The sequence below is a fragment of the Pyxicephalus adspersus genome, chromosome 9, assembly GCF_032062135.1.
Source record: "Pyxicephalus adspersus chromosome 9, UCB_Pads_2.0, whole genome shotgun sequence".
NCBI lineage: Eukaryota > Metazoa > Chordata > Amphibia > Anura > Pyxicephalidae > Pyxicephalus > Pyxicephalus adspersus.
The window spans coordinates 45,350,865-45,375,772 of NC_092866.1; the positions used below are offsets into that span (position 1 = coordinate 45,350,865).

The 24,908-nt window shown below is 39.4% G+C and overlaps 1 protein-coding gene across 2 annotated transcripts; it reads left to right on the top strand.

Moving 5' to 3' along the window:
* CPSF7 (cleavage and polyadenylation specific factor 7) lies at window positions 1-23,676 on the top strand. Of its 2 annotated transcripts, none has more exons than XM_072421789.1 (9): window positions 1-132; window positions 4,602-4,820; window positions 8,916-9,019; window positions 14,534-14,679; window positions 15,575-16,007; window positions 18,690-18,805; window positions 18,896-19,043; window positions 19,922-20,065; window positions 20,848-23,676. In XM_072421789.1, the coding sequence occupies exons 1-8, from the start codon at window positions 79-81 to the stop codon at window positions 20,058-20,060; spliced, it is 1,359 nt and encodes a 452-aa protein (XP_072277890.1). In that variant the 5' UTR covers window positions 1-78; the 3' UTR covers window positions 20,061-20,065; window positions 20,848-23,676. The 2 variants fall into 2 exon arrangements, with proteins under 2 accessions (XP_072277890.1, XP_072277891.1); XM_072421790.1 differs by having other exon boundaries at window positions 19,925-20,065.
* The last annotated feature ends 1,232 nt before the right edge of the window (window positions 23,677-24,908 follow it).

A 24,908-nucleotide genomic window follows, 5' to 3' on the forward strand; every position in this document is an offset into this window, starting at 1 on the left:
GTATTGGAGCTGAACAAGAGGAAGTTTCGGGAGGCGGAAAGTGCAGCCCGGACCAGTATCCGGGATTCCGGTCCCGGCATGGCGGACGGTTCGGACCTCATTGATATTTACGCAGAGGAGGAGTTCATTCAGGTGAGGGTGCATCCTACAGGGGGGCCTGGCTATGTGCACACCGGAGGGTCAGGTACATGCTGTGTGGGAAGGGCCCCTGGGGTAAAATGAAGTCCTTGCATGCTGCAGTGAATAGCTTGGCCTTTCTGTTTACATTCAGCTGTATGGCCGGTCCTGAAATAGGGAATGGCAATGGGGGGGAGGACACATGACAATAAGGGGGCCACATGGCATGGCATGGGGGGGAGACACGTGACATGGCATGGGGGGGAGACGCGTGACATGGCATGGGGGGGAGACGCGTGACATGGCATTGGGGGGAGACGCGTGACATGGCATGGGGGGGAGACGCGTGACATGGGGGGGGAGACACGTGACATGGCATGGGGGGCCTTTTAGTGTTATAAGTTCATTTGCATTTGGCTGAGTTTTCTGTTGCACACCATGGCTAGTGCTAGAGTATTTGCTAAAAAAAAACAAAACAAAACTGGTTAAAATAGATTTATACTTATAAAAGTGTGAGCTGGCATTGCAGACTGGACATGCAGTGTCTGATCTGTAATACCACAAACCTACCAGCCTGTTCACAATCTTATATAGCCTCGTATACATATCAGTATTCTCCCCACCCCCTTTTAGCTGGGCGCACCACCCGGCACTTTTCAGTGACCTCCTGGCTGTTTTTGGGTGGTTATTGTCTACTTGGGTCACAATACAGAAGCTGCCACCAACCTACATCTCCTTCCCACCCAGCGCAGAATATTGCACATGTGCTGTAGTTGCATTTTTGGCTGATGGCTGAAGCTCCTTGACTAGAAAAATGGACCAAGTGAAGGTGTTGGCACTGCCCAGGGAGTGAGGGGAGCTAAGTTTCTCTGCTTTCTAAGATTGTTAATGGTAAAGCAAGACGAAGACCTAAGTGCAAAAATATAACTTGTGCTCTAACGTGTTGTGTTAATTTAATTTCGAAAAGTTTTGTAAATCTGTAGCTTTCAATAAATAGCCCTGGATTTTCCTCTGTCAGGCACTTAGTTAATGAGATGACTACAGTCTCTTAGTTGAGCACCTTGCGTTGTCACCCTGTTACATAAACCCCCCCGATGGAAATTACAGGCGGGTTTTTTGCCCTGGTTCACAGTGCTCAACCCAGAATTTTTTTCTGTGTGGGAAGAAATTGTAGGTAGGTGGCAGCCCCTGTATTGTGACCCAACTCATTAGTTAACACACAGAAACAGCCGGGTGGATACAGAAATGTGCAGGTTGGAGTGCCTGGCTAAAAGCAGCTGGGGGGAAAATGGTTCATCTTTCCAGTATCTGGAAGCCAGTTTAGAGTAATTGTATGCTTCTCGTACAAGTACATGCAGGCAGCAAGTGAATGAAAAAGGCTGCACAAAAACAGATCCATTAAGAAGTGGACGAAAATAATGTTATTAACCCTCCGACATACCTTCTCTATTCATTAAATATGGCGCTGTGCTGCCTATGTTGGACATTATTTTCCTCTTTGACATGTCAGGGTGTCCCGATTTGCTTCCTCTTTTCATTAGTTTTAGGTCTTCACTTGTGATAAAACCTCGAAACAAGTGAAGACCTAAAACTAATTGAAAAGGAAGCAAATGGGGACACCCTGACATGTCAAAGATGAAAATAATGTCCAACATAGGCAGCACAGGGCCATATTTAATGAATAGAGAAGGTATGTGGGAGGGTTAATAACATTATTTTCGTCCACTTCTTAATGGATCTGTTTTTGTGCAGCCTTTTGGTTAAGGGTTGGTAAAGTAGCAATGCTGCTGCTGCTTAGTTAACTGGCCCATTGCCTATTCACCGTCTTGTCTTCTAGTGTCTGTATCATCCACATAAATACTTACTTCAGTGTTTATGCTGCAAAGAATATATGATTCTGCTCCCTTAATACGTACCTAAACTCAGAAATTTCACTTTACAGAAAAGGGTAGACAACCCTTTTATGTAAGGTAAACATTTAGTTGTTTTTTAAGTGCAACCTCCCCCTAATCCACCCACCCGGGACACCTACGTAATGCATCCTTGGGTGCCCCTTCTGCTCATGCCTGAGCATCTTGTGCATGCGCAGAACAAGCCTTTTTGTGAAAGGGAAAAAAATGCCGATCTCGCTGCGCATGCTTTTTTTATTTTTTTTTTCAAACTAAGTCGCCTGATCTCCCGCCTGCATCGGGTTACCTAGGAAGGAGACCCCGGAAGAAGAGGCGAAGATGGCGGCGTCTGGCGCCTTGGCACGGGGACGGATACCCGGACGACGCCGGACCCGATCAACTACTCTGCGGGATTAAAGGTAAGTGTATTTTTTTTTGTTTTGGGCACTTTTTAGTTTACTTCCTCTTTAAATTATTTAACGGCAATTGGGGGGATTGGCTGTTGTGCCCCATGTGTGGGATATAGGGCTGGTGACTGGTGTATATTCTGTGGAATTGTGCTAAAATATTGAACTGCTGGCATGTAGTTATCACAACTGTTACCAAAGATTTTTGTGAACCTAGGTTGTGCAGTGAACGTCTCTTTAATATTCTAGAACTAGGAAGTTATTTCCTTTCCCTTTTCTGTATTTTAATATTTTTATTGAAAGATAGATTGAAAGGGGAAAGCAATACAATGAACCGATTTGAAACAATCTTCATAAAATGATATAAAACATATATTAATCAAATAAAAAAAAAAAAAAGAGGGGTAAGTCCTCGCTTTTACAAAGGTGGTGGTCTAGAGTTGCAGTGATCGCTTTTCTAGAAACAAGAATTACTAAAACTGGAGTCTCCACACTCCCATTGTAAGTCAAAATGTGTATAATGGCCCAATCATTACAGTGGCGTCTTTCCCAATAATTGTAACAAATTACAGAAGATGGTGGTCTGTACCAGCATGTGGCCCTTCTGCACTGACTAGAAATGGGTTTCTCTTTCACTAGTTAATGTTGTGCTTGTCCACATTTGTGTTGTTTCTGTTACTTAAAGCAGAACTAAATTAATTGTTTTTGTTTCATTGCTGGCCTCTTGGCCCACTCTCCTTTTGGGCTTTCAGTTTTTCGACCATCTTAAAAGCCAAACTACAGTTCTACTTTTAAGTTTCCATGATAAGGGAGGTCATTATTGCAGAAAGGGGTAGGCGATGTATCTTCTGCAATAATCCCTTCTACTTGCCTTATTGCTCCGAGGTTCGGGCAACAAAGCTGAATTGCACATGCCGTTTCAGCTTTGGTTGCCAGGATACCCGGCATTCCAGGCTTCCTCTGCTTGTGCCGGGAGTAAATGAACGCCTGCGCTGGAGTTGCTTCATCCTGCCCAATCAAGATGACCTAAGATCTTCTACTGGATAAGAAGAAAAAAGATGATGGTGGCACCCTGCGAGGGAACAGGTGATCAACGCCGGTTTTGTTACTCTTTCATTATCTAGGCTGGAATGATGTAATCATTCATTCCCGGCATCGGATATACCAGGTTTGTAGAGTAAGCTGCACAGCTCAGTGTGCATTAAATTGAAGATTGCAAACAGGGAGGTAGGTTTGTCTTTTTGCAGAAGGGGAAAAAAACATGTTCCTTTTGCACTCAAGAGCTTCCTGCTCGCAAGTTTATTACACTTTATTTGTTTTAAGGGAAGAATATTAACAAGAGCCACTAGTTGTCACTTGGTAAGAATGAGTTTTATTATCCACTTGTGCAGAAAACAGTGTGGTTATAACATAAAACAAAAGGTGGTATGCATTTAAGTATAATGAATAAAGAGTGAACACTTGCAAAGTAATATTATTTTTATTGAAATTTTAGTTGAAAGAGAATAGAATTGAGGGAAGTTTTGAAAGAGAATAGAATTGAGGGAAGATATGATATAAATAAATCAGAGGTTATTTACCGTTCTGCTCCTATTGTTGATCTTTGTGGTCTCCTTTGGCTTTACTGGTTTCTTCTTCTGACCTCCAACTGCTAAAAAGTTCAACAGTGAACAATAGAGACTGACACGTTCTGAAGTGACATTTTACTAGTGAACATTTTGCCTGCTGATTAGCTCTTTCTTTTCCTGGCGCTATATAACGCCTGTTTATTATTAATAATAATAATAATAATAATAATGTGGGACATGGGTCTAGACAGAAGGGACAGGAGTTGTGATATTTGCAGAAACACGAGAAAACAGACAGCTAATACAGTCACTCCATCTGGGGACAGAATATTTTTGGGTTCACTTTGAGGAATCCCATCTCCAAGAACAGCCACCTGAACAAGTTTCATATCCCACACACTTATTGGTGCGTTGGTTGCCTACATTGTCCACCTTGTTCTGTAGTTCGTTTTGTGTCATGTACGTCTCTATAGGACACAGTAATAAATGTGCCTGAATTTGAGATCATATGATGATTAGCATTAGTTACTCGGTATGTTCTGGCTTCTTTGTTGATGTTTATACTTTAATAAAGCTGTAGTATATTTACTGATCTAAGTGATGTTATTATCTCCCTATAGGAACCTGAATTTGCTGCAGAGCAAGTTGATTTGTATGATGATGTCTTAGCGGTGGCCTCACTTGGGTCATCTCACCCAGATGGGAAGGGCAATGTTCCAGAGCCCACCTCTCCTTTGCAGGCTACCTCTGCCAAATCGAACAACAAGTCACCCGCCATTTTGTACACATACAATAACGTACGCAAGAAGGTATCTGTATATGTTGGAAACCTTTCATGGGTGAGTAAGAGGTAATCTCTAAGCTTTGTTTTTTTACCAGTGGCAACATTACTGAAAACCAGACTTTTGTTTATAAGAATATATCAGACATATTCATTCTCATGTAACAATCTGACAAGGATAACGATACAGCAGGAATAAAATACTTCACATTGAATATTATAAGAATAATAGATTTTGAGATTTTGGGTACAATATTTTACAGCCTAACCAAACTCAAAATTAATCAAGGCAAATTCTAATAGCAATCAGGTTAAATGAATACAAAGTGTATAGAAGTAATGTGGTTGAATTCATAGCTTTTTTATTGGCCAGATGTCATTGCACAATGCTCTTCTGTCCTCTCATATGAAAATTCAGCCAGTGGGAAGGCCAACCGGGTATGACTGTTGTGTGAAATCCAAAAGTAGAACAGGCGGTGCCAGACTACAGGCCCCTGCATTGCTTTAATGTGTAGTAGAAAAGATATGTTTGCTTGAGGTAGGCCAATTAGGCTACGTACACACGTGCAATATTTGTCGTTTGTTGTTCCTTCCAACAATAAATGACTACACAGTGCATAAACGAGCGTTGTACATACAGCACCGTTCTGCTCTATGGAAAGGGGAGAACAATGGAGCAGCACTCCGCTGCACTCTCACCCCTTCATTTGAATTACGATCGTTCATTGTCCATGGATGCCCTAGGACGTTTGTTCAGACAATGGGTGACGAGCGCTATACACATTCAAGATTCTTGTCTGATTTTGTACCCGAGCCGATTATCGGAAGAGAACTATTGCACCTTTGTACTTAGACTAAAAGTTCTAAGTCTGTGGACAGATGTACAGCTACACAATGGGGTTTTCAAATTTGAAGAGCTCAGGTAATACCCAGTTTACATATTTTCAGCAAGATGGCTTGGGATTTTTTTTTTCTTTAGTTTGGATTTTCTCACAACTGGGTAAACAAGACTGGGAGACATTTATCATTTCTGCTGCACAGCGTGGCAATGTTAAACCGTAGCAGTAAACCTGATTATGCAACAAATTTCTCCCTCATTAGCTATTTAGATTAAATAAATTTGTATTTGTTTACAATGAAATTCTATCCTTATATCTTCTCTGAAACTGTCACAGTTTATTGCCCAGAAATATAGACATGGGGGTCACAAACACAAACACTCTTGCATAGACTTTTCTAAATTAGAGTCAGTCTGATTTAAATTTAATTGTGTAGCTTATTTGCTTGGTAAACGTCCTCCACTATGTACAGTTAGGTCTATACATTTTTGGACAGACTTTTTTTCTAATTTTGGTTCCGTACATTACCACAATTAATTTTTAAATGAATTTTAAATTAAACAATTCTTTCAACGACTTTCAGCTTTAATTCAGTGGGTTGAACAAAAAGATTGCATAAAAGCGTGAGGAGCTTAAGCGTTTTTCAACACAATTACTTCATTCCAGGGGCTCAAAAGTAATTGGACAAATTAAAAAGCTGAAAATAAAATGTTCATTTCTATCTAGCCTTTCTATTCTTGAGGCTTATGAGTGGCTTGCACCTTGCAGTGCACCCTCTGTATTTACTTTCATGCAATCTTCTCTTTATAGTAGACTTGGATATCGATATGCCAACTTCCTGGAGAGTGTTGTTCACTTGGTTGGCTGTTGTGAAGGGGTTTCTCTTCATCATGGAAATGATTCATCCACCACTGTTGTCTTCCGTGGACGTCCAGGTCTTTTGGTGTTGCTGAGTTCACAAGTGCTTTGTTTCTTTCTCATGATGTACCAAACCGTAGATTTTGCCACTCCTAATATTGTAGCAATTTCTCTGATCTTTTTTTTCTGTTTTGGCACCTTAAGGATGGCTTGTTTCCCCTGCATGGAGAGCTCCTTTGACCGCATGTTGTCTGTTCACAGCAAAATCTTCCACATACAAGCACCCCCCCCAAATAAACTCCAGGCCTTTTATCTGCCTAATTGATAATGACATACCGAAGGTATTGCCCACACCAGCCCAAGAAATAACCTTTGAGTCAATTGTCAATAAATCAAACAATATAATTTGCAATATACATCAGCCAATGCGGACAAACATTTAACAAAATGCAAATGGAAGCATTACCGAGAACAAAAACCTGGGCATTTCCGTTTTTTAATTAAATGGAAAAAAGGGGGGGGGGGAAGGATCGAGAAGGGGGCTGGATAAGTAAGAATAAGGGGGGGATAGGATTAGAAACAGTTCCCTGGAACACAAATAGCTACAGTATAGTAAAATTCAAGTAAACAGTTTAAGTTCAAGTCAAAGGAGTAGATGTCAGGTCAGACTGAGATTGCTGTATCAGGTTAGTACATTCTACACATGTATAGTATTGGATCCAATAGTACCGCTTCTGGGTAAACTTATCATCTGTTTTGTAATCAGTGGAAATCATATCCTCCATGCGATAAATATCCACAACCCTGTTTAGCCAATACTCCAGCGTCGGTGGGGTATCACTCTTCCAGCAAGCTGGAATACAGGCCTTTGCTGCATTTAGGAGATGTCTCAGTAAAAGAGCATTTATACACCTTTTTGGAAAAATCTGAAACCGACCGGTTTGTCTCTGATGTCTACATCAGTTAGCTTATGAGTGACATCCGCCACCAAGGCCCAGAATGTCTTAATTTTAGGGCATACCCAAAAAATGTGGAGAAGTGTACCCTGCGCCGCCCCACATCTCCAGCAAACATGGTCTGTGTGAGGGAAGAGTCTGGCAAGTATAGAGGGCGTTGTGTACCATCGATTGTCCAATTTATAATTGGTCTCCTGGTTTCGGTTGCAAATCGAGGTTTTAAGACAGAAATGCAGTATCATCTCCCTCTGCTTCCCATTTGGCTACAAAATTAGGAGAGGTAGGGGTACGCACTGCCAAAAGACTCTGATAGGCATAAGACAATGTGCCTCTCAAAGAGCGTCTGCACACAGGGTTTTTAAAGGTAGCAAGGATAGGCTAAAGGTCCTAGGATGTGGCAGGGACCGCAAAACATACGTGAGCTGTGTGCTACGCTAAGGAGACAAGGAAGGCAGCTCCCTGTCTGCCTGCAGAGTGCGCAAAGGGATCCAATCCCTGTGCTGTATAAAATGTGTAGCTCTATAAACACCACCTTCACACCAGGATTGGATCAGAGAGACTAGGAGGGAACTCCGGGGGCAGGGGGGAAGGATAGGTATCCACCTTACGAACGGCAAAAAATCTAGAGACCACCTTCAGGGTTTCACCAATCAAAGGTCTTGTCACTGTTAGTTCCTCACATTTTTATGCAATCTTTTTGTTGACCCCACTGAATTGAAGCTGAAAGTCTGCAGTTCATCTGCATCTGAGTTGTTTTATTTAAAATTAATTGTGGTAATTAACAGAACTAAAATTAGAAAAAAGTTGTCTGTCCTAATATTTATGGACCAAACTGTAGCTGTTCTGTCTTTTACCCCTTCTGCTATTGTACAATAAATGTGTGGAGAGGCATGGCTTCTGTATGAAGCCTTTCTTGGCCCTGGGGGGATGGGCTGATGTGATAGGGCAAATTTTCTCGCACTTACTCAGGCACTAACGAGGCATTAGTCTTTTCAACAATGTCAATAATGAAGAATAAAACCTCCAACTGTGGGCAAAATTCTTCCAATTTAAGCCATTGATGGGGCACAATTTCTCCTACTGACACCAACAATGGGGTGCAAATTGTACACTGATACCACTGTATGGAGTACCATTGCTTGCACATAAACCAAGTATTATTCCCCCTACCAATGACCACTGGTCCAGGCAATTTTTGTAATCCCCAGACCTTTGCTCTCACTGACATGAGGGCATTTTAGTCTCCTTTTGGCCGCATTTTGCCTTTTCCAAAGGACAAATAATTGCCTGTTTGTTTAGAAACTATGAGTACCCCCTGCTCTGTCCTACAACAATCAATTACAAACATACTGTCTTTGCAGTTTTTATTCTGCTTACTGTGGGAGATAATAAACAACTCCCACTTGAGAACCTTTGATATATAGGTATACTCTCATATTTAAGGCTTTTAAATTGTATTTCATTTTAACCTTATTCATATTTGTTTCTCTACTTTGTTAGTGGACAACTGATCAGCAGCTCACCACTGCCATCCGCTCCCTTGGTATTCGTGACCCTATTGAAGTGAAATTTGCGGAGAACCGTGCTAATGGCCAATCCAAAGGGTAAGAAAAAAATTTTGTTCAAATAAAAAAAAATTGTTGAAAATTTTTTTGAGAAAAAAAGACATTTCGTAACATTCACAAATGTTTCTTTACTTAAACCTTGTTGGTGGAACATATTGTCGTGTGTGGGATTTTTTTCTTGCTTTTTTTTAATGTGAACTGCCAGCACAAGATAATTGTTGTTTCACCTATTGGCCAGAAAACCCTCTATGATGTGTTAGTTTAGTTTTGAGGTTTTAGCTAATATAGGTAACATATCAGCAAAAAGGGCATTCTGTTGCAAGAATCTTAGTTTTTATATTGGAAATAAGTCTGCCTGTTTCAACTTCATGATAAAGGAATGACCAACCGTGGTTCCCCAGTCCTAATATTTGTGGCTGCTAAGAACACTTTTGTGGGGAAGAGAGGTTGGCAGTCATTTGTTCAACTCCTTGTCATATATAATTATATTGTGGTCATCAAGTGGTTCATAAATGGTGGATATAGATTGGTAATTGAGCAAAAACTAAGTATCACATTTCAAGACAAAAACAAAGCACATCCCAAATAGAGTAATAAAGAGTTTAACCAGAACCAAGTAAAGGGGATAGAGGGACTTAACACCAAAGAGAATAATGTTAAAAACAAAGTATTTATTGAATTCATAGTAAAAATCAAAATTTTTACACAGACAGAAAAAAGGTAAATATATATTGGGATTACCATGTAGTTAATAAATACTTTAAGCCTGATTTATGAAAGCTCCCCAAGGTTAGAGAGGATACACTTTCATCTGTGAACCTGGGTGATCCAGCACACGGGGGGACACATGGGGTCGCTTAAAAAAAGAAAGAAAAACACTTACCTTGTTCCATTGTCGTCCCCTGGCTTCCTGCTGGTCCCTGCAGCTTCTCCAGACATGTCTTCTCCCTCCGATCTTCAGCCGTCGACTGCAGAGACGATCTCCGGGGTTTCCCAGTGAAGTCAGTGCGTGCGTCAGTGCTGGCAGGAGGAGCGGCGGGAAATTCAAAAAATTTTGTATTGGTTTCAATACAAAAAAGCTGTATTGAGTCCAATACAAAGAAATCTTGATATAATTTATATATAATTATATTGTACATGCTACTGTACAATTATATTACAGGTTTAACTATTTTAGCTATTTTTTTATTTTATTTTTAAGTTTAAGTTTTTTTATTTAAAGTTTTATATTAAATATTGGACATATTTCGGTGAGATCTAAGAACTATAGGTCTACAATGTAAAATAAATTTCCATGCAAAAACAAATGTAACACTTTTTGCATGGAAATACAGACAGAATTACAAAGCTAGGGGGCTTAACGTATATAAATAACTTATCTTTTCATATGGATTGGTGGCGGTAAATGAAGGGAATGTACAAGACATGTACATAAATGTAAAAGTGGCTGATGGTTACCTGAGAACATGAAACATTGGAAAATCATGACTTTTTGTTACTACACTCCGGGCCAGTACAGACATCAGATTAATGTTGCTGGAAACAATAGTTTGTGTACACACAATTCGGTTCTGGTCTGTGCAGAGTTAAATGGAACACCCAATCATGTTAATGGGTCTTTTGTCCACCCAGAGATGAAAATCCAGCTCCTGGATTTAGCAGATATGTTTCTGTTGCGCAATGTCCATCAGTTTCTTTAGAAGCATAATACAGGAGTGGAGTGTAGGATTGTGAATAACATTGTTTGGGTTTATTGAGGGAGACAAGATGATATTCACTCTCAGGTTGTACTGCTGTCTTAAAGAGGGGTGGACACTTGCAAACAGAAATGGTTGGCCAGCCTTGGGTAACTTCACCTGGATAACTACATGCCTTCTTCTATTTTTTTTTTGCTTGTTTATTTATTTTTTAATCTAGATCACTGTTGGGTCTCTGATTAAAGTCCTCTGTGTGATTGTTATCGGTCTGTCTTTTGGAGTGGCGCATCCTTACCCTACTAAACTTTCTGCAAGGAGTTTGTAGTTTCTCCCTGTGTTTTCATGGGTTTCCTCTACGTACTCGGGTTTCCTCCCATATCCCAAAAACATGCAGTTAGGTTAATCGGCTTTCCCTCAAAAATCCCTATGACTATGGTAATGACTATGGTAGGGTTTTTAATTGTGAGCCCCTTTAAGGGACAGTTCTTGACATGACTTAGGAAAGAACTATAGGCGCTATATAAATACTGGCTAATAATAATTTTATTATACAGGGCTGCTTATTCTTTCAGCTGAGATTTTTTTGCAACAGCAGTGCAGGACTTTTATTACCCAAAATCACCCAGGTATATGTAGACTTTGCCTGCACAAACCATAAGCAAGTCTGCCGCTTCTATCTGATTTACCTGCAGCCATAGGGCTTCTGATCCCTCAGTACAAAGATTTGGCCTGTTTGAGATACTCTAATCTTTATTGAACATGCTCCTGAGGCGTTGCAGAAGCCTGTTGCTTCTATTGGTGCTGTTTTCAGTCTTCAGCCTTATAGAGCCACTAAGGCTACAAGGACCTTCCCATCACAGCTGCTATTTCATCTCTTTCTACCGAGACAGAAAACACCCCGCAGGCTGTTTGCTTCCTCCAAGATGCTGTTAGGATGATGTATAAGAAGGTACTGACAGTGACTATCATTTTGTTGGAGAATGCACTTGTTTTAAATGCCCAAACTATAAACATTTCAAAGCCTTCACTGGATCCCTGCACTTGTAGGTAGATATTACCCTTTACCCCAACTTGTCTATGACTATACTTTGCCAAACTATGGCTCTTTAGTCAAAACTCTTGAAAAGCAATCTTACTATTAATGAGTGATATTCTTTGATTATTATGGCATAACGCCTGTAGCCTCAAATTCAGCAGTGACCTGTCTGTTGGATGTGTCCCATCTCTTGCATGCGTCTCCAGTCAGCACACATGAATAGGACACATTTGGTTAAAGCGCTGGACAGTGAAACCTACATCGAGCAAGCATCTTGTTTACATGGCATGCAAGAGATAACTTCTTTTCGGGTCTGTTAGTAACATTATAAAAAATTTTACTTGGGGCAAAAACACACCCATCTTCTTTTAGCTGATTATTTCTAAAGAACAGACTGCAAAGTGTTCTTCCTCTTTATCTTTTAAAAACGTACAATTTTTTTTATCTCTGTTCTTGTGCCTCTTTCTTAGCTTGGCTCCCAGTCTACCCACAAAAACCAAGGACTGTTCCCATGGGATATGGTGATCTCCTGTTAGGGGAACAGTCTGTGCCTGATTTATCCGACAATTGTATTTGACTGTTCAGATAATGCTTTGCTTGTGGCTAAGATCTGATGAAAGCCTCCTTCAGAGCAGATGTATTTGCCAATTTTCTGTTCAGACTTCTCAGCTCTACATTTTGTCATCGTGAGACAAGTCGGTAAAGTTGACAGACCAAATATTTGCAATTTGACATCAGGTTGTCAATGACTTGGTGACCCAGAAATCTGACACTTGAATTTGGAAAGTCTGTAATACCTATCGTTTGAAAAACTCACAAATAATGCCAACCTGAGGGGTTGGGGAGGAGTACTGGGAACTACAGGCAATTTAGGTGCTGCCCTTGCAGCGTTTTATCATCCTGCTAAAAGGTCATTTTATCAGGATTTGGGCAGAAAATGTCATGACAAAGGCATACATCCACTATCTGGGAGGAACAAAAGTGTTTCAGCTGCAAGGGAGGTAGATTCGATCTTGTCCTGGGCAGAACTTTACATTCCAGCCTTGTTTGTGTATGCCAGGGATGTACACAATGATCCGCAGAGATGTTCCAGGACCTATGTTGGGGGTTTATGGCTTAACAACAAACTGGATAAGTTTGTCTCCAGGTACAGGAATCCTGTAAAAGAAGCAGTGGATGTTGTGATTGCTCTATGGAATCTTTACATCCTGATACATGCCTCTTCTTTTTAAACTTCTTCCTCATCTGCTTCGCAGGATTGAGATGGAGGGCAAACCAGTGATCCTCATTGCTCTGGCCTGACCTAGGTGGATGTGGTAAGTCAACCTGGGCACAGTGACCCAATGGGCTCTGCCAGATCAGTTTTTATCTGCTTCAGGGTTGCTGGCTTTAAACTGCATGGCTGTTATAGGCCAGGTTTTGAGGATAGGCATCTTTGAATCTATGGTTTTCTTTTTTTGTGATACTAGAAAGGCTACATCCTGCAATTTCCATAATTAGATGTGAAAGGCACCCTTCATGCACTTGGGATTTTATCAGCATTTGGCTCTGAGCAGTATTACGGGCCAGGTGTCTATCTTTGCCATTTTGTTTTGATGACTCACTGGGATCTGAATCTGGTTCTCTCTGGTCTTTAGAAATCTGAACCTATTGGAGACATTTATGTCTCTCCTCCACCCAGAAACCGGTGGTGATATTGTCCAAGGAAACTTTTATGTTTTTGCATACAAACAAGATTGTGTAGAGGCCTATAACCTCTTTCCATGATTGCCTAAGATATTTTTTTCATTTGACAAACTTTAATAAGCCAATGGTCTTAAAGCAGAACTAAACCCTGAGGAATATAGGAAAATAGACCTTTGCTTCTATCAATCAGATTTAAACTTGATAAGCACAAGAGTTAGCAAGTACACTTCCGGCTTATCCTGTAAGGGAAATGTCTGGATTCTAGCTCCAGTGGATTACAGTAAACTCAGATTAGCATAAACTTGTGAGAACTTTTTGATTTCAGCAAAGTTGCAGTGTTTGCTCGTTCACTTAGTAGTTTACGATTCCTTTTAAATTGTTGGAATTGTTGCAGACTGGTTGTGTACGAGAGTCTTCATAAAACCAGATTTAGTAATGTTTCTGACCATAAGAGTTATACACACAAAATCTAAATGTGAGCAGGGAGTTTTCTTGTCTATCCTGAGCATTGCTTGGTTTAAATTCTTTGCTTTGTTTGTGTGAGTTTTGCTTATGACTCTTGAAGGTATTTGTTGGCATCAGTTTTTGTTGTTAGACACGTTTACAGATCTTTAAGCATGGTGGGGAAAGTGATATCTTCTTTATTGTCAATTGGATAAAGGTAGTCTCTGTCTGACATTTGTTTCCTCAACATACATTGTTTTGTAATTCTAACTCTGAAAGCAAGTATAATTACTGCTAATTTGAAGATGTCTTTCCAAAACAGAGTACAACTAGGTGCAATTTTTTGTTGTTTTTAAGATTCCAGCTTTGTAATGGAGGTTTAATTGAAGTGTTTTCATTTTTGTGTTTAGTTGGTCTTTAAGACAGTTGAACACATGAGGAGCAATGTTCCTTTATCCTTCATTCTCAAGCAGGAATCTATGAATAGCGTAAAGCCTTTCTCCTATCTTTCCATCGATCTGGAGGCCAACCAGAATTTCTAATTTCTTAAGTCAGTTTGAGGTATGGAAACGTAAACATATACGTTTGTGAATGTTACCAAATGCTTTTCATGTAGAGAGAAAAAAAAAGAGACTGTGATCTTAATGTTAAAAAAATATATATTCTATCCTAATATTTTCTCTCCTTCAGTTATGCAGAAGTGGTGGTTTCTTCAGAAGTATCTGCTAACCAGATTTTGGAACAATTGCCTCTCAAGAAGATAAATGGGGAGAAGCCTGATGTTCTTCCTGCAAACCGCCAGAGCATTTCCATCCTTGAAGCTTTGGCACGAAAGAGTAAGACCTTTGTAGAAATCCTAGCATTTTTTTTATACCAACAGTTAGCTTTAAAGGAAGGTTGGGACATAATTCAATGTCGAGTAATCTGTTGAGGTGTTTGCGTAAAAGCATCACAACGAATGGAGAATAAAGGGGCATGATAAAATGGTGTATGCATTGTAATGGCTTTGCAAAATGTAAAATGCTTTGGGGGGTGACATTCACAATTATTAACACATCACCAAGAGCAGTGTTTCCACATATTCTTCTAAGGCCCATTAATGTGCATGTTTGATCACAAGTTACCACAGGGCACAGTTAGGAATAGGCCTTCAAACAGAAACTGAGTAAGAGTAAGCAGGGTGGTGGCATGTAAACTTTATTCCCCTGTGAGTTCCAAGTTTCCTTACTTTTTTATTTGCAGGTCTCGGGTACTAGCAGCCAGGTCCTGTTCAATTATGCAGCAGTGGTAAACCTAGTCTGATTAATTCTGGTGCGAACAGTGGGTATATTTGTTCATCAATTAACAATGAAAAGATACTTGTAGCTATACACCAGAAACCAAAGGTGGCTCAGTTATTACATGAGGGTGCAGAAGACTGAAGTTCATTCTTGATTTCTTTCCTTATCTAAGGTGGTATTTATAAGTCATATAGGCTCAAAGCCATTGTCACATATATTAACTTTTAAGGGGGATTCCTAGTGTTTGTTTTCAGTTTCTGTTTTTCTGTTTCTTCTAAAAAAAAAAAAAAAAAAACTTTCTACAGAATGGAGTTAAGGCACTAAGCAGTTTGTCTTTAAAATAATTTACTAAAATCACTTTGTTTAGATTTATATGGTATGTTTGCTGATTTCTTGCTGTTTCTGTACATAGTCTGAATTCTCCTTGCTTTCCTTTTTTGTCTTTCTGCAGAAATTCCTCCTAGAGCTAATTCAAAGGGATCTGTCGACTCAGCAGATTGTTCTTCAAACTTAAATGATTCTGCTGCTTCATCACCACATACAGAGACTCCTAAAAACATAGTACCGTACTTTGCACGGCCCCCTTTCATTGAAAGCCCTTCCCGTATCCCTGTCATGACCCTACCAAGGCCACCTATATCTATTCCACCTCCTCCTTCGCCCACCTTACCACCTACATACCGTGCACCCCCAATCCCTCCTCTTCACTATCCACACCTTATGCCTCCCCCTCCAAGGTTGCCACCTCACTTAGGCATGCCACCCCCAACCGGTGTTCCTCCTGCTCTTCATCTAAACCCTGCATTCTTCCCACCTCCAAGTTCTGTGCTAGGACCCCCACCTGATCCCTTCAAGGTGATTTCCAACCCCTACAGTCAAGGAAGGTAGGTGATACTGCTTGCATACCATAACAAGGGCACCCAAGACATGTCAAGATAGCTTTATAAATTAGAGGCCACAATTGCTAAGATCATTCTAAAAATGCTACATTTGGAATGAAAGTGGTGGAAGTAGGATGTAGTAAAAACTGTACACTTATCCCTGACTTGCATAACAAGTCTTATTCTCAACAACTAGACTGTAAGATACTGACTGAATTTAGAATGTTATATCTCAAGGGATAGCCTAATATATATAGTATTCAGTCATAAATCTAAAGGTGCATACAGTTTAGACATTCAGCTTTGTGTTTTTTTGTTTTTTTTTGTTTTTTTTTACCCTGGGGATTGCTGTTAGCACCAGTCCACCCTTTTCCCGTTTTACACTAATTAATCAATATGGAATATATGTGCTAGTGATGCTAAAACCCTCCTTCTGCCCTTGGCATACCGAATGACTATTGTTAAAAAGAAAATAAGCTAGCACCGACCCATTGTCTCACTAATATGGCTGCGTATACACAAATTCATTGCAGTCTTGGCATTCTGTAAATGCCCTTAGCTGGTCTATGTTGATTTTTTCTCTGATCACCATTTTGGATGTCCTTTAAGTTGTATGTGCAATGCATGAAGTAATGAATGTCCTGAGCCCTGGCATTATAACTTCTACTACATAAGCACATTTCACTGACCGCTCCTACTGGAGATGTGGTGATATAGGAGATCTGTACTTCTAGCTGCCTCTGAGATCTGCATGCTGATATTAATGTTTGACTATATGTGTATATGGGACACCATATAAAACATCATTATTATGTGTAAAGTACTTTTAAATGCAACCAATTGAGAACGGAAACGTATTAGAACATCATATCCTTGGTTCAGATAGATGTATGTCTACAAGATGATTTTGCACAAATAACTGTAGGCTAGCTCTTACTACCAGCTTGCTTTACTTTTATACTAGTGCCTTAGGAGGTTGGATGTATTTTTATCAACTTTTCTGTGAAAAAGACCTAATTTCTTGGCACTGTGTTTTCCACTTTTTGCCCCTCTTCAGTCAAGACTCATCTACATGGTTGTGGGAACTGGCCCCTCAGTTTTATCTGTTTGGGCACCTGTCATCAACCTGACCAAAGATTGCCATATCTAGATCTATTGGACAGGTAGTGAACCTCAGGCAATAGGTTCCATGTACAGTGTCTTCCAGATCCATTCCTGCTAACAAATTGGCTGCAGAATGCTTTCTATGTTAAAAATTACTGTCATTGTCTCTGTAGAGCCCTGTCTCTGAAATCTGAGTGAGTGAGTCAGTCAGAGTACTGGGAACTACCTAATTTTTAGGACATTGGACAACTTTAAAAATTCAGTGCCAAGAAGCGTCACCCCCCTGCTTGCATGAGCCATGTAGAACTCCCATTCTTGATTCAATTGCCTACAGCAATCTAAATACTATCAGTGTTTTTGCGAGTTCCTGAGCCTTAAGTTGTGTCATTGCTGTGCACTTGAAACATGTCTATTTTCTAGACATAGGAGATGGAAAAAAGGGTTGACTGTCCCACTGTAATGGGTAAACCCTTCTCATATTTTCAGGGCTGTTTACTCTGTGCCTTGTAAACGTCAATGTTTACAACCTGGCCTGTACAAAGAAGTCTATGCAGATTATTCACTATCCTGGGTTTTAGTGTGTTGTAAGAAATTATTCTTACTTTAGGTATAAAATATCATTAATAGGAAACATTTTCGAAGCCGTCATTTTCTATTTTTTTTAAGCTATTATAATAGAAAAAGGATGTTATCAGGAAGGCTTGTTTGGGATTAATATTCTTATGAAAAAGTTACATAGGATGTAAGGTTTGTAAATCCTAAAATGTATTTAAATATCAAAGGAGAAGAAGTAGGAGACTGGGTCCCGACGTCCTGTCCTTCACTAACCACCAACGATAAAGCACTTTCCAACACAGGAGAGTGACACCTACTTTACCCTTCTACAACATCTGTTGCCTACACTCTAGGGGCACATTATCTATTACTAAAGAACTAACCCTCCATTCAATCATGATTAAATACCAGGATGCACACACATTATCAAGTATCTAAATAACTTGTTACCTGATGACACCTCCCCCTTTTTCAAAGTACCTCATTACTTACTCTAATTATATATTCTCCTAAAATTCCTGGGACTTATAACCCCATATATATCAAGCACCAGTACTAAACATCTCAAGGATCTAGCGGCATTCCAGTATGGATATTTCCTTGATACTCTTACCCTTGTTTTTAAGCATCAAAAATTATTTTGCCATTTTACTTTCAATGCATCCACTGTCACAATCTCAATATTCCCCTGAAGAAGCCAATCTGGCGAAACGTGTCGGGACATCAGATAAGTTTAAAATTTTGAGACATATTTATATTTGCTTTGTCAATACTTTCTGTCATGTTGTATTCCCATATATAGACTAAGAGTGGTATGTTGAAAATAGAACAACCTAGACTCTCTATATAAATAAACACGACCTTCACTTATGCCCTAAAAGCCTATCTTTCCCTTTCTTCTTCTCCTTTGATATTTTTTTAAGAGGAAACAAAATTGGTTGCTATGGTCAGTAGCTCTGCTTTTGTTATCTTATACAAATTGGACACGTGTATTATCTTTACTAATTCTCCTATGTGTGTTCACAGGGACATGAAACACCAGCAGCCCCCAGTCAATGAGGCAGAGTTTGAGGAGTTATTGAACAGAAACAGGGCGATTTCTAGGAGTGCACTTTCTAATGCTGTGTGTACGGCATCATCAGGTATTATTCCCTTCCCATGTTTTTCCTAATGGAATAGATTTGCTTTAGATTGAAACTGCAGTTATTCTGTTTTCTTTTCTCTCCTAACAGGGGAATATGCAAGTGCCATGAAAACGTTAGAAACAGCAATAGCTGTTATCAAGGAGTCTCGTGTAGCCAATGATGATAGATGTCGTGTCCTACTGACATCTCTTCGAGACTGTCTTCATGGAATACAAGATAAGGCCAGCTCTTCCAGGTACTGATTAATACTTTTATTCCTAGAGCAGACTGTGCTTTTGTGAACAGAAAAAACCAGTCAGATTGTATTTGTTTCCTCACTTACTAACCAGGCAAAGTTTGTTAAGGATCGTTGTGACTTTCTTTCTTCCATTTGACTATGTATATGTAGCTCTTGTTTGTAAAAGCATCACTTTGAAATCACAGTAACAACCAGAAGGGTATATATATATATATATATATATATATATATATATATATATATATATATATATATATATAGAGAGAGAGAGATAGATAGATTGTGTGACACTTCCCTAGAGAGAGAGAGAGAGAGATAGATAGATTGTGTGACACTTCCCCCACCTCCTGGATTGTAAGCTCTTCTGGGCTGGGTCCTCTCCTCCTGTGTCACTGTCTCCCATTTGCAACCCCTATTTAACGTTTTTGCTTCGTGATATGTTGGCGCTATATAAGTCCTGTTTATTAATAATAATTATAATAATACATTTTTTCATTAACGTGGACCTAAACCCAAATATTGAAGTTATCGTAGTTCTATAGTATTCAGCACTTCTTGTTATCCCCATTTTTAGTCAGCCATTTTTTTATATTTTGAAAAAAGCTAAAAACATCTAGGTGGGTGAGTATGACTTATACCTTCTTGATACTGCTTACCAAGATGCATCCAGGAAATTAGCATCAGCTTAGGTTAGCGACAGCCCCATGCACTCCTCCCCTCATCTCACCACTTGCTCTGTGTCCCCATGCTGTTGGTTTTGATTGTTATTTTTGGCTGAGCTTGTTCTATCCTGAGCTGTCTAAATGTCCTCTTGTAATACTTTATATGAAGAAGACAAACTTATTTTAAGCTCACATTTTGCCTTTTCCTCCCAGTAGAAAACGCCACCGCTCCAGAGACAGATCACCCAGTCGATCACGGGAAGGCAGCAGCCGACGTCACAGAGATCAACATGAAGACAGATCAGATGAATATTATCATGACCGTCATCGTGATAAGGACAGACACCGCTAGTGAAGGTGAATGAGTTGTCATGTAGAAACAAAGTGTAGAGGCAGGACATTTAGCAGGATGCAATTTTGATTGGTTACCGTACTAAATGCCAAAGGGGATTAAAAGTTTAATTATCTGGGCTGATCTAGGATAGAACACAGTGATCCTGGTCCCCAGAGTGTTCCATTCACTGTCTTGCACTGTTGCTTGGAACACTTGTGTTCTGGAGATCTAGATGTGACTCCAATAGTAATTTCATGGAATCGGTCAATCTATTTACTTACATAAGTAGTAAAGCACAAGCAGGTTGTACTGCTTGCTACACAATGCAAGTAGAATTTGTGTTTTTTTTTTTTTTAATTATCTTTTATATCAAGATATACTCACTTAGGTCTGCCATTGGGTCCTTGCTGGCCATGCTTCCCGGTGTGCTTGATGGCTAATCCACCAATTCTGATAAAACTGTGTTGGTTGGTCCACATCTGTCCCCTCACTGTGATGTCTATGCGTTAGACTCTTCTAGATCTTGAAACAACCCTACTACTGGACAGCTAGTGACATAGACACCTAAAAAACGACCCTGCTTTAGGTAAACCAAAGACTTGTGACTGGAGTGCCACATGAGTGCAGCAAAAAAAAAAAAAAAAGGGGTATTTTTTGTCAGTGATCAGTTAGATGGGTTGGGTTAAATGGGAAGCAGAGATCAGCTTTTATTAAGTCGGAGGTAAAAAATGTAAGAAACCCTCAGCATTTCACAACAGCCTGTGATAAATTTTCCAGCATCTAATCAGTGTTCTTTTTCACACAGGTCTTCAGATTACGGCAGAGATGTTTTGTTTTTTTTTTTTTTTTTTTTTTTTTTTTGTTTTAAAAAAAAGACTCACATTTTGTTGTTGTGACATAGAGGTGATGCCTGGCCCTCCAGCTACAACAGAGACCTTTGTTACTGCAGCCCCTAATGGATTTATTCCATTTCATGCAGGGACCAACTTCTCTTCTTTCTAAAGCACAGCTCTCTTCCTGTTCCCAACAGACAGTCTCGCCTTGACACTGATGCAGCACCCTGTACACAGCGTTGGTACACTCTGATGGATTCTTTTCTTATGTTAAATATCATGTTTTCCCACCAAAAGTAGTGTCCGATCAGTTGCAATCTTCCCTGTGTTTTAGCTTTGCCTTGTTGCATTTTGGACACATCTAGAGATTCTCCGTATTAATTGACGTTACATCTATACAGTGATGTACCTAACCTTCATGTCTGTCTTGTAAGTGCTCTGTGTGCCTGGCCTCTTTCCATGGGCTGGTCAGACTGTGAAGCGTGCAGGCAAGGCTGCCCTTTGTGTTGTGGGTGAGGATGCCTAATATGTTGAAGCAAAATTCATCTACCTGTGTTAACAATTCATCATCCCATTATTTGCGTTATATAGAGGGGAATGCATTTACCAGGTTTACTTTAAACTGCACATGGGAGAGGTAGCTTCAGTGGTCAATTTAAAGTTGATATTTTTTCTTATATTTGACATCTACATTTTCAGCTGCACATAAATTGAGGGGTGTAAAATTAACACACTGGAAATCATTTACAGGGAATTCACCCTTCTTGTCAACTATCATTTGCTCCTCCTAGAAACTGCAAATAAAACATGATAAAGGGGTCACTCTCTTACTAGTCTGTCTTTTTTCAATTTTGTAGATTGCCCAGTAAATGATTAATCTGTCTGGCTTGAAATAATGAAAATTGTATTCACTGGGTATAAAGTAATTGTATCTGTAGCTGAAGGTTTTATTTTTCATGTTGTATATAGTGGTGAGGGGTTGTGTCTCCTGGTTGTTACTGCTGTCTAGCTCCCTGCAACAGAGATAAGATTCACGCTCTTAACTTGAACTAACAGTGAGGGTAAATACAGAATTTGTAGTTGTCGATGCAACTGAAATAGAGAAGAAATCTTTCAGTGGGGACGGTGAACCACTGAAAATTGTCTAAGAGGATTTCTCCTGCTTCCTACAAGTGAATTGTAATTTAGATGATTTTATAATTTAGTGAAATTGTATTTAGACAGTAGATGCAAACCTTAACTGGGTGACAACTTTGAACTGTATCAATAACAATCGCAATTTTTTAAAAATAAAATACCTCCCACCATTCTGTATTGCATTTGAGATCTACACGATTTTCTGCTTTCCCCTTGCAGCCAACTCATCTCTATGTGAACTTCAGTGATGGCTTTATGGCATTTCTCATGGTAAGTTTATAATGGGGACCATAGTGGCCTACGTCTGTATGACATGGGTATTGAAGCCGCCATTTGTAGTCACCATCAGGAGCCTGAATGGCAAGGTGACAGGAGCACAGTAAGAAAACAGAGAAATTTAAAAAATCTTAAATTTAAAATGACTTTAACATGTGGTCCTAAAAATTCAAGTTACTTGTGTACTGTGGTGATCTTCCGGTTTCAATATTTTGTTACTGACCTGAAATAGTATGTAGTAGGGAGAGCTTGTGTTTTTCATACCTGTTGCAAGAAAAACTAAGGACAGAAGATCAGCATGATCGTCAGACAATGAGCATCATCAATTGCTAAGCTTTCTGTTATTAGGCTTTAAAGAAGGAATAAATGCCAACCATTAATGCTGTCAGTATATTATTTGTTAGGTGGAGTGAAAAGCTTTTTGCAGAACTGCTAGGAAGCACAGACTTGCTTTCAAAAAAAAGTGTGTTCTTATCTGTTCAATCCAAAATGGAAATAGTTTAGTTATCTTAGTAAAACCTCTAAAGGAATAAAATGTATGCTTCAGCTTCCATCTTGGATTGGGGTAAGGAAGATTGCTGCTACACATCTGGATTGGAAATAGGGCTTATGAATGTGATTATGACGCTAAAATGTATTCAACAAAGATCTTCCTGCACAAAAAAAAATCAAATAATTAAGTTATTTAATACTCAATGCCTGTGATAATCTCTGCTATATATTGGAGGTAGAGCCCTGCTAGAAGAAAATGTAGAATTCAACACTTTAGGCAATGTTGGATGTGTAGATGTTTAGATAATTTTAATTATTTTGAGTGGTTATTTTATATTACACTGTTGAAGAAAAGCTACCTTCTCCCAATCAGTTTTTAGTACTGGTATCTTTTGTGCTTTCCCCTATACCTAACTAGTGGCTGCACCAATCAAAGTATCTGTCATTTGTCCCAGAGCATTAGAGATGATGTAAATGGCTCAGGAAATAATTATTTGGATACTGAAATTTGAATCTGATCAGTGGTTTTGGGGTAAAACAGAAACTAGGCCCCTAATTTTTGATTAGGAGGTCTATCACCTTCATGAGTGGGAGACATTCTAGTCCATCTCCTGTCTGATACCTGTGTGAAATGCCCTCTCATAATATTGATAGTGTTTCTCAACAGGGATTCTTAGAGTTCCTTCCAAGGTTGCTTAGGGGTTCCATAGATGTCAGTTAACTGAAACCAATGATTTTATTTTTTTCTGTCTATGGCTATTTTCACCCAAAATGATCACAAACAATTGTCGCTAGCAACAATAATCTTGTATCTGTACAAAGCATAACATCCCCCCCCCCCATTTTTGTAATTTTGTTTTTGTTTCAGCAAATAAAATAATGCTTTGTACCAGAAACATGATTCTAGTGCCTTTTTCTAAAAGGGACATTTTACAGCACAAATTGGGTGACACAGATGACACAAACACCTGGATTCTGAAGATTCCCTGGAAATGCAATGGTCTTAAAGAGAACAGAGTGGTGGAGCAGGCAATCAAATTTTTTTTTTTTCAGGCACAACAAAGTCACACAAGTTTGTTTCCAGACATATACATGTGCCATATAGTGTACATTGAGAAGTATAGGTTTTTAGTTATATCAGAATTTTATCTTTTTGCTCACATTTCCCTGACTATGGTAATAAAATAGGTGTTGCCCAGCAGCAACACAGCTTCAAACCATGGTTAATTAATTTTTTTTAGAACTGCACAGTCGGCTGTATCAAATAAAAAAAAGTTTATTTAGCATACAAACTACTAAAGGTTTGTCTTTAATAAATTGACCAACCACAGCCAATGAGAAACCTACAGAAGTTTAATCTGTACCCATGTTTTTCATGGTGCACAGGTAGGAGATCCATTGCAATGTCAGCTCCATGTTCAAAATGTCAGAATGATATACCAGAGGCTAAGTGGGCATGCAAATGGCCCAATTTAAGTGAAGCTCATGTCTATAGAGATAAGGCCTAATTTCTACTAGTTTCAGGCTGTGCAGCAAAGAAAAATGTGGCATGCTTCAGCTTTGCCTCTATTTCAGAGCATTGTAAAATAGAGCTTTGGTATTGGGTTGTGCAGCAGTCTGTGTTGCAACTAAACCAAGGCTGCCAGTTGATTTTAATAAAAAACGATAGGAGTTTATTTCAGAGGCTTCAAATAATACATCAAAGCGTTGTTCAAAGTGCTTGGGGACTTGAAACCTAAAACTTTGCATGCTGAGATTGGCTTTTTTTCCCCCATTGCAGTAAAAATTCTCTCCGGCATGTGCAGAACGAGCAGCCAGAAGCCTTCTGGAATGCGTGACGTAGGTATCCCAGGAACCTCTGCAGTCCAATTTATTCTTCAGTAAAAACAGAAGAATGAATTAAATAAAAAGGTGATTTTTACATAATATAAAAGTTTTATCTACCCCTTTTATGTAAAGTAAAAAAATTTTGTTTATGGGTCTGCTTAAAGCCCCAAATTAGGATGGCGAAAAGGAAGTTGGGAGCCAGATCCTTGCTCCAGGGGACAACTTTAGAGATGGCAAGAAACAGAACTAAGAAGTTGATGTTATTAGTACAGAAAAGCAATGAGTTGCATCTCGGTAAAGA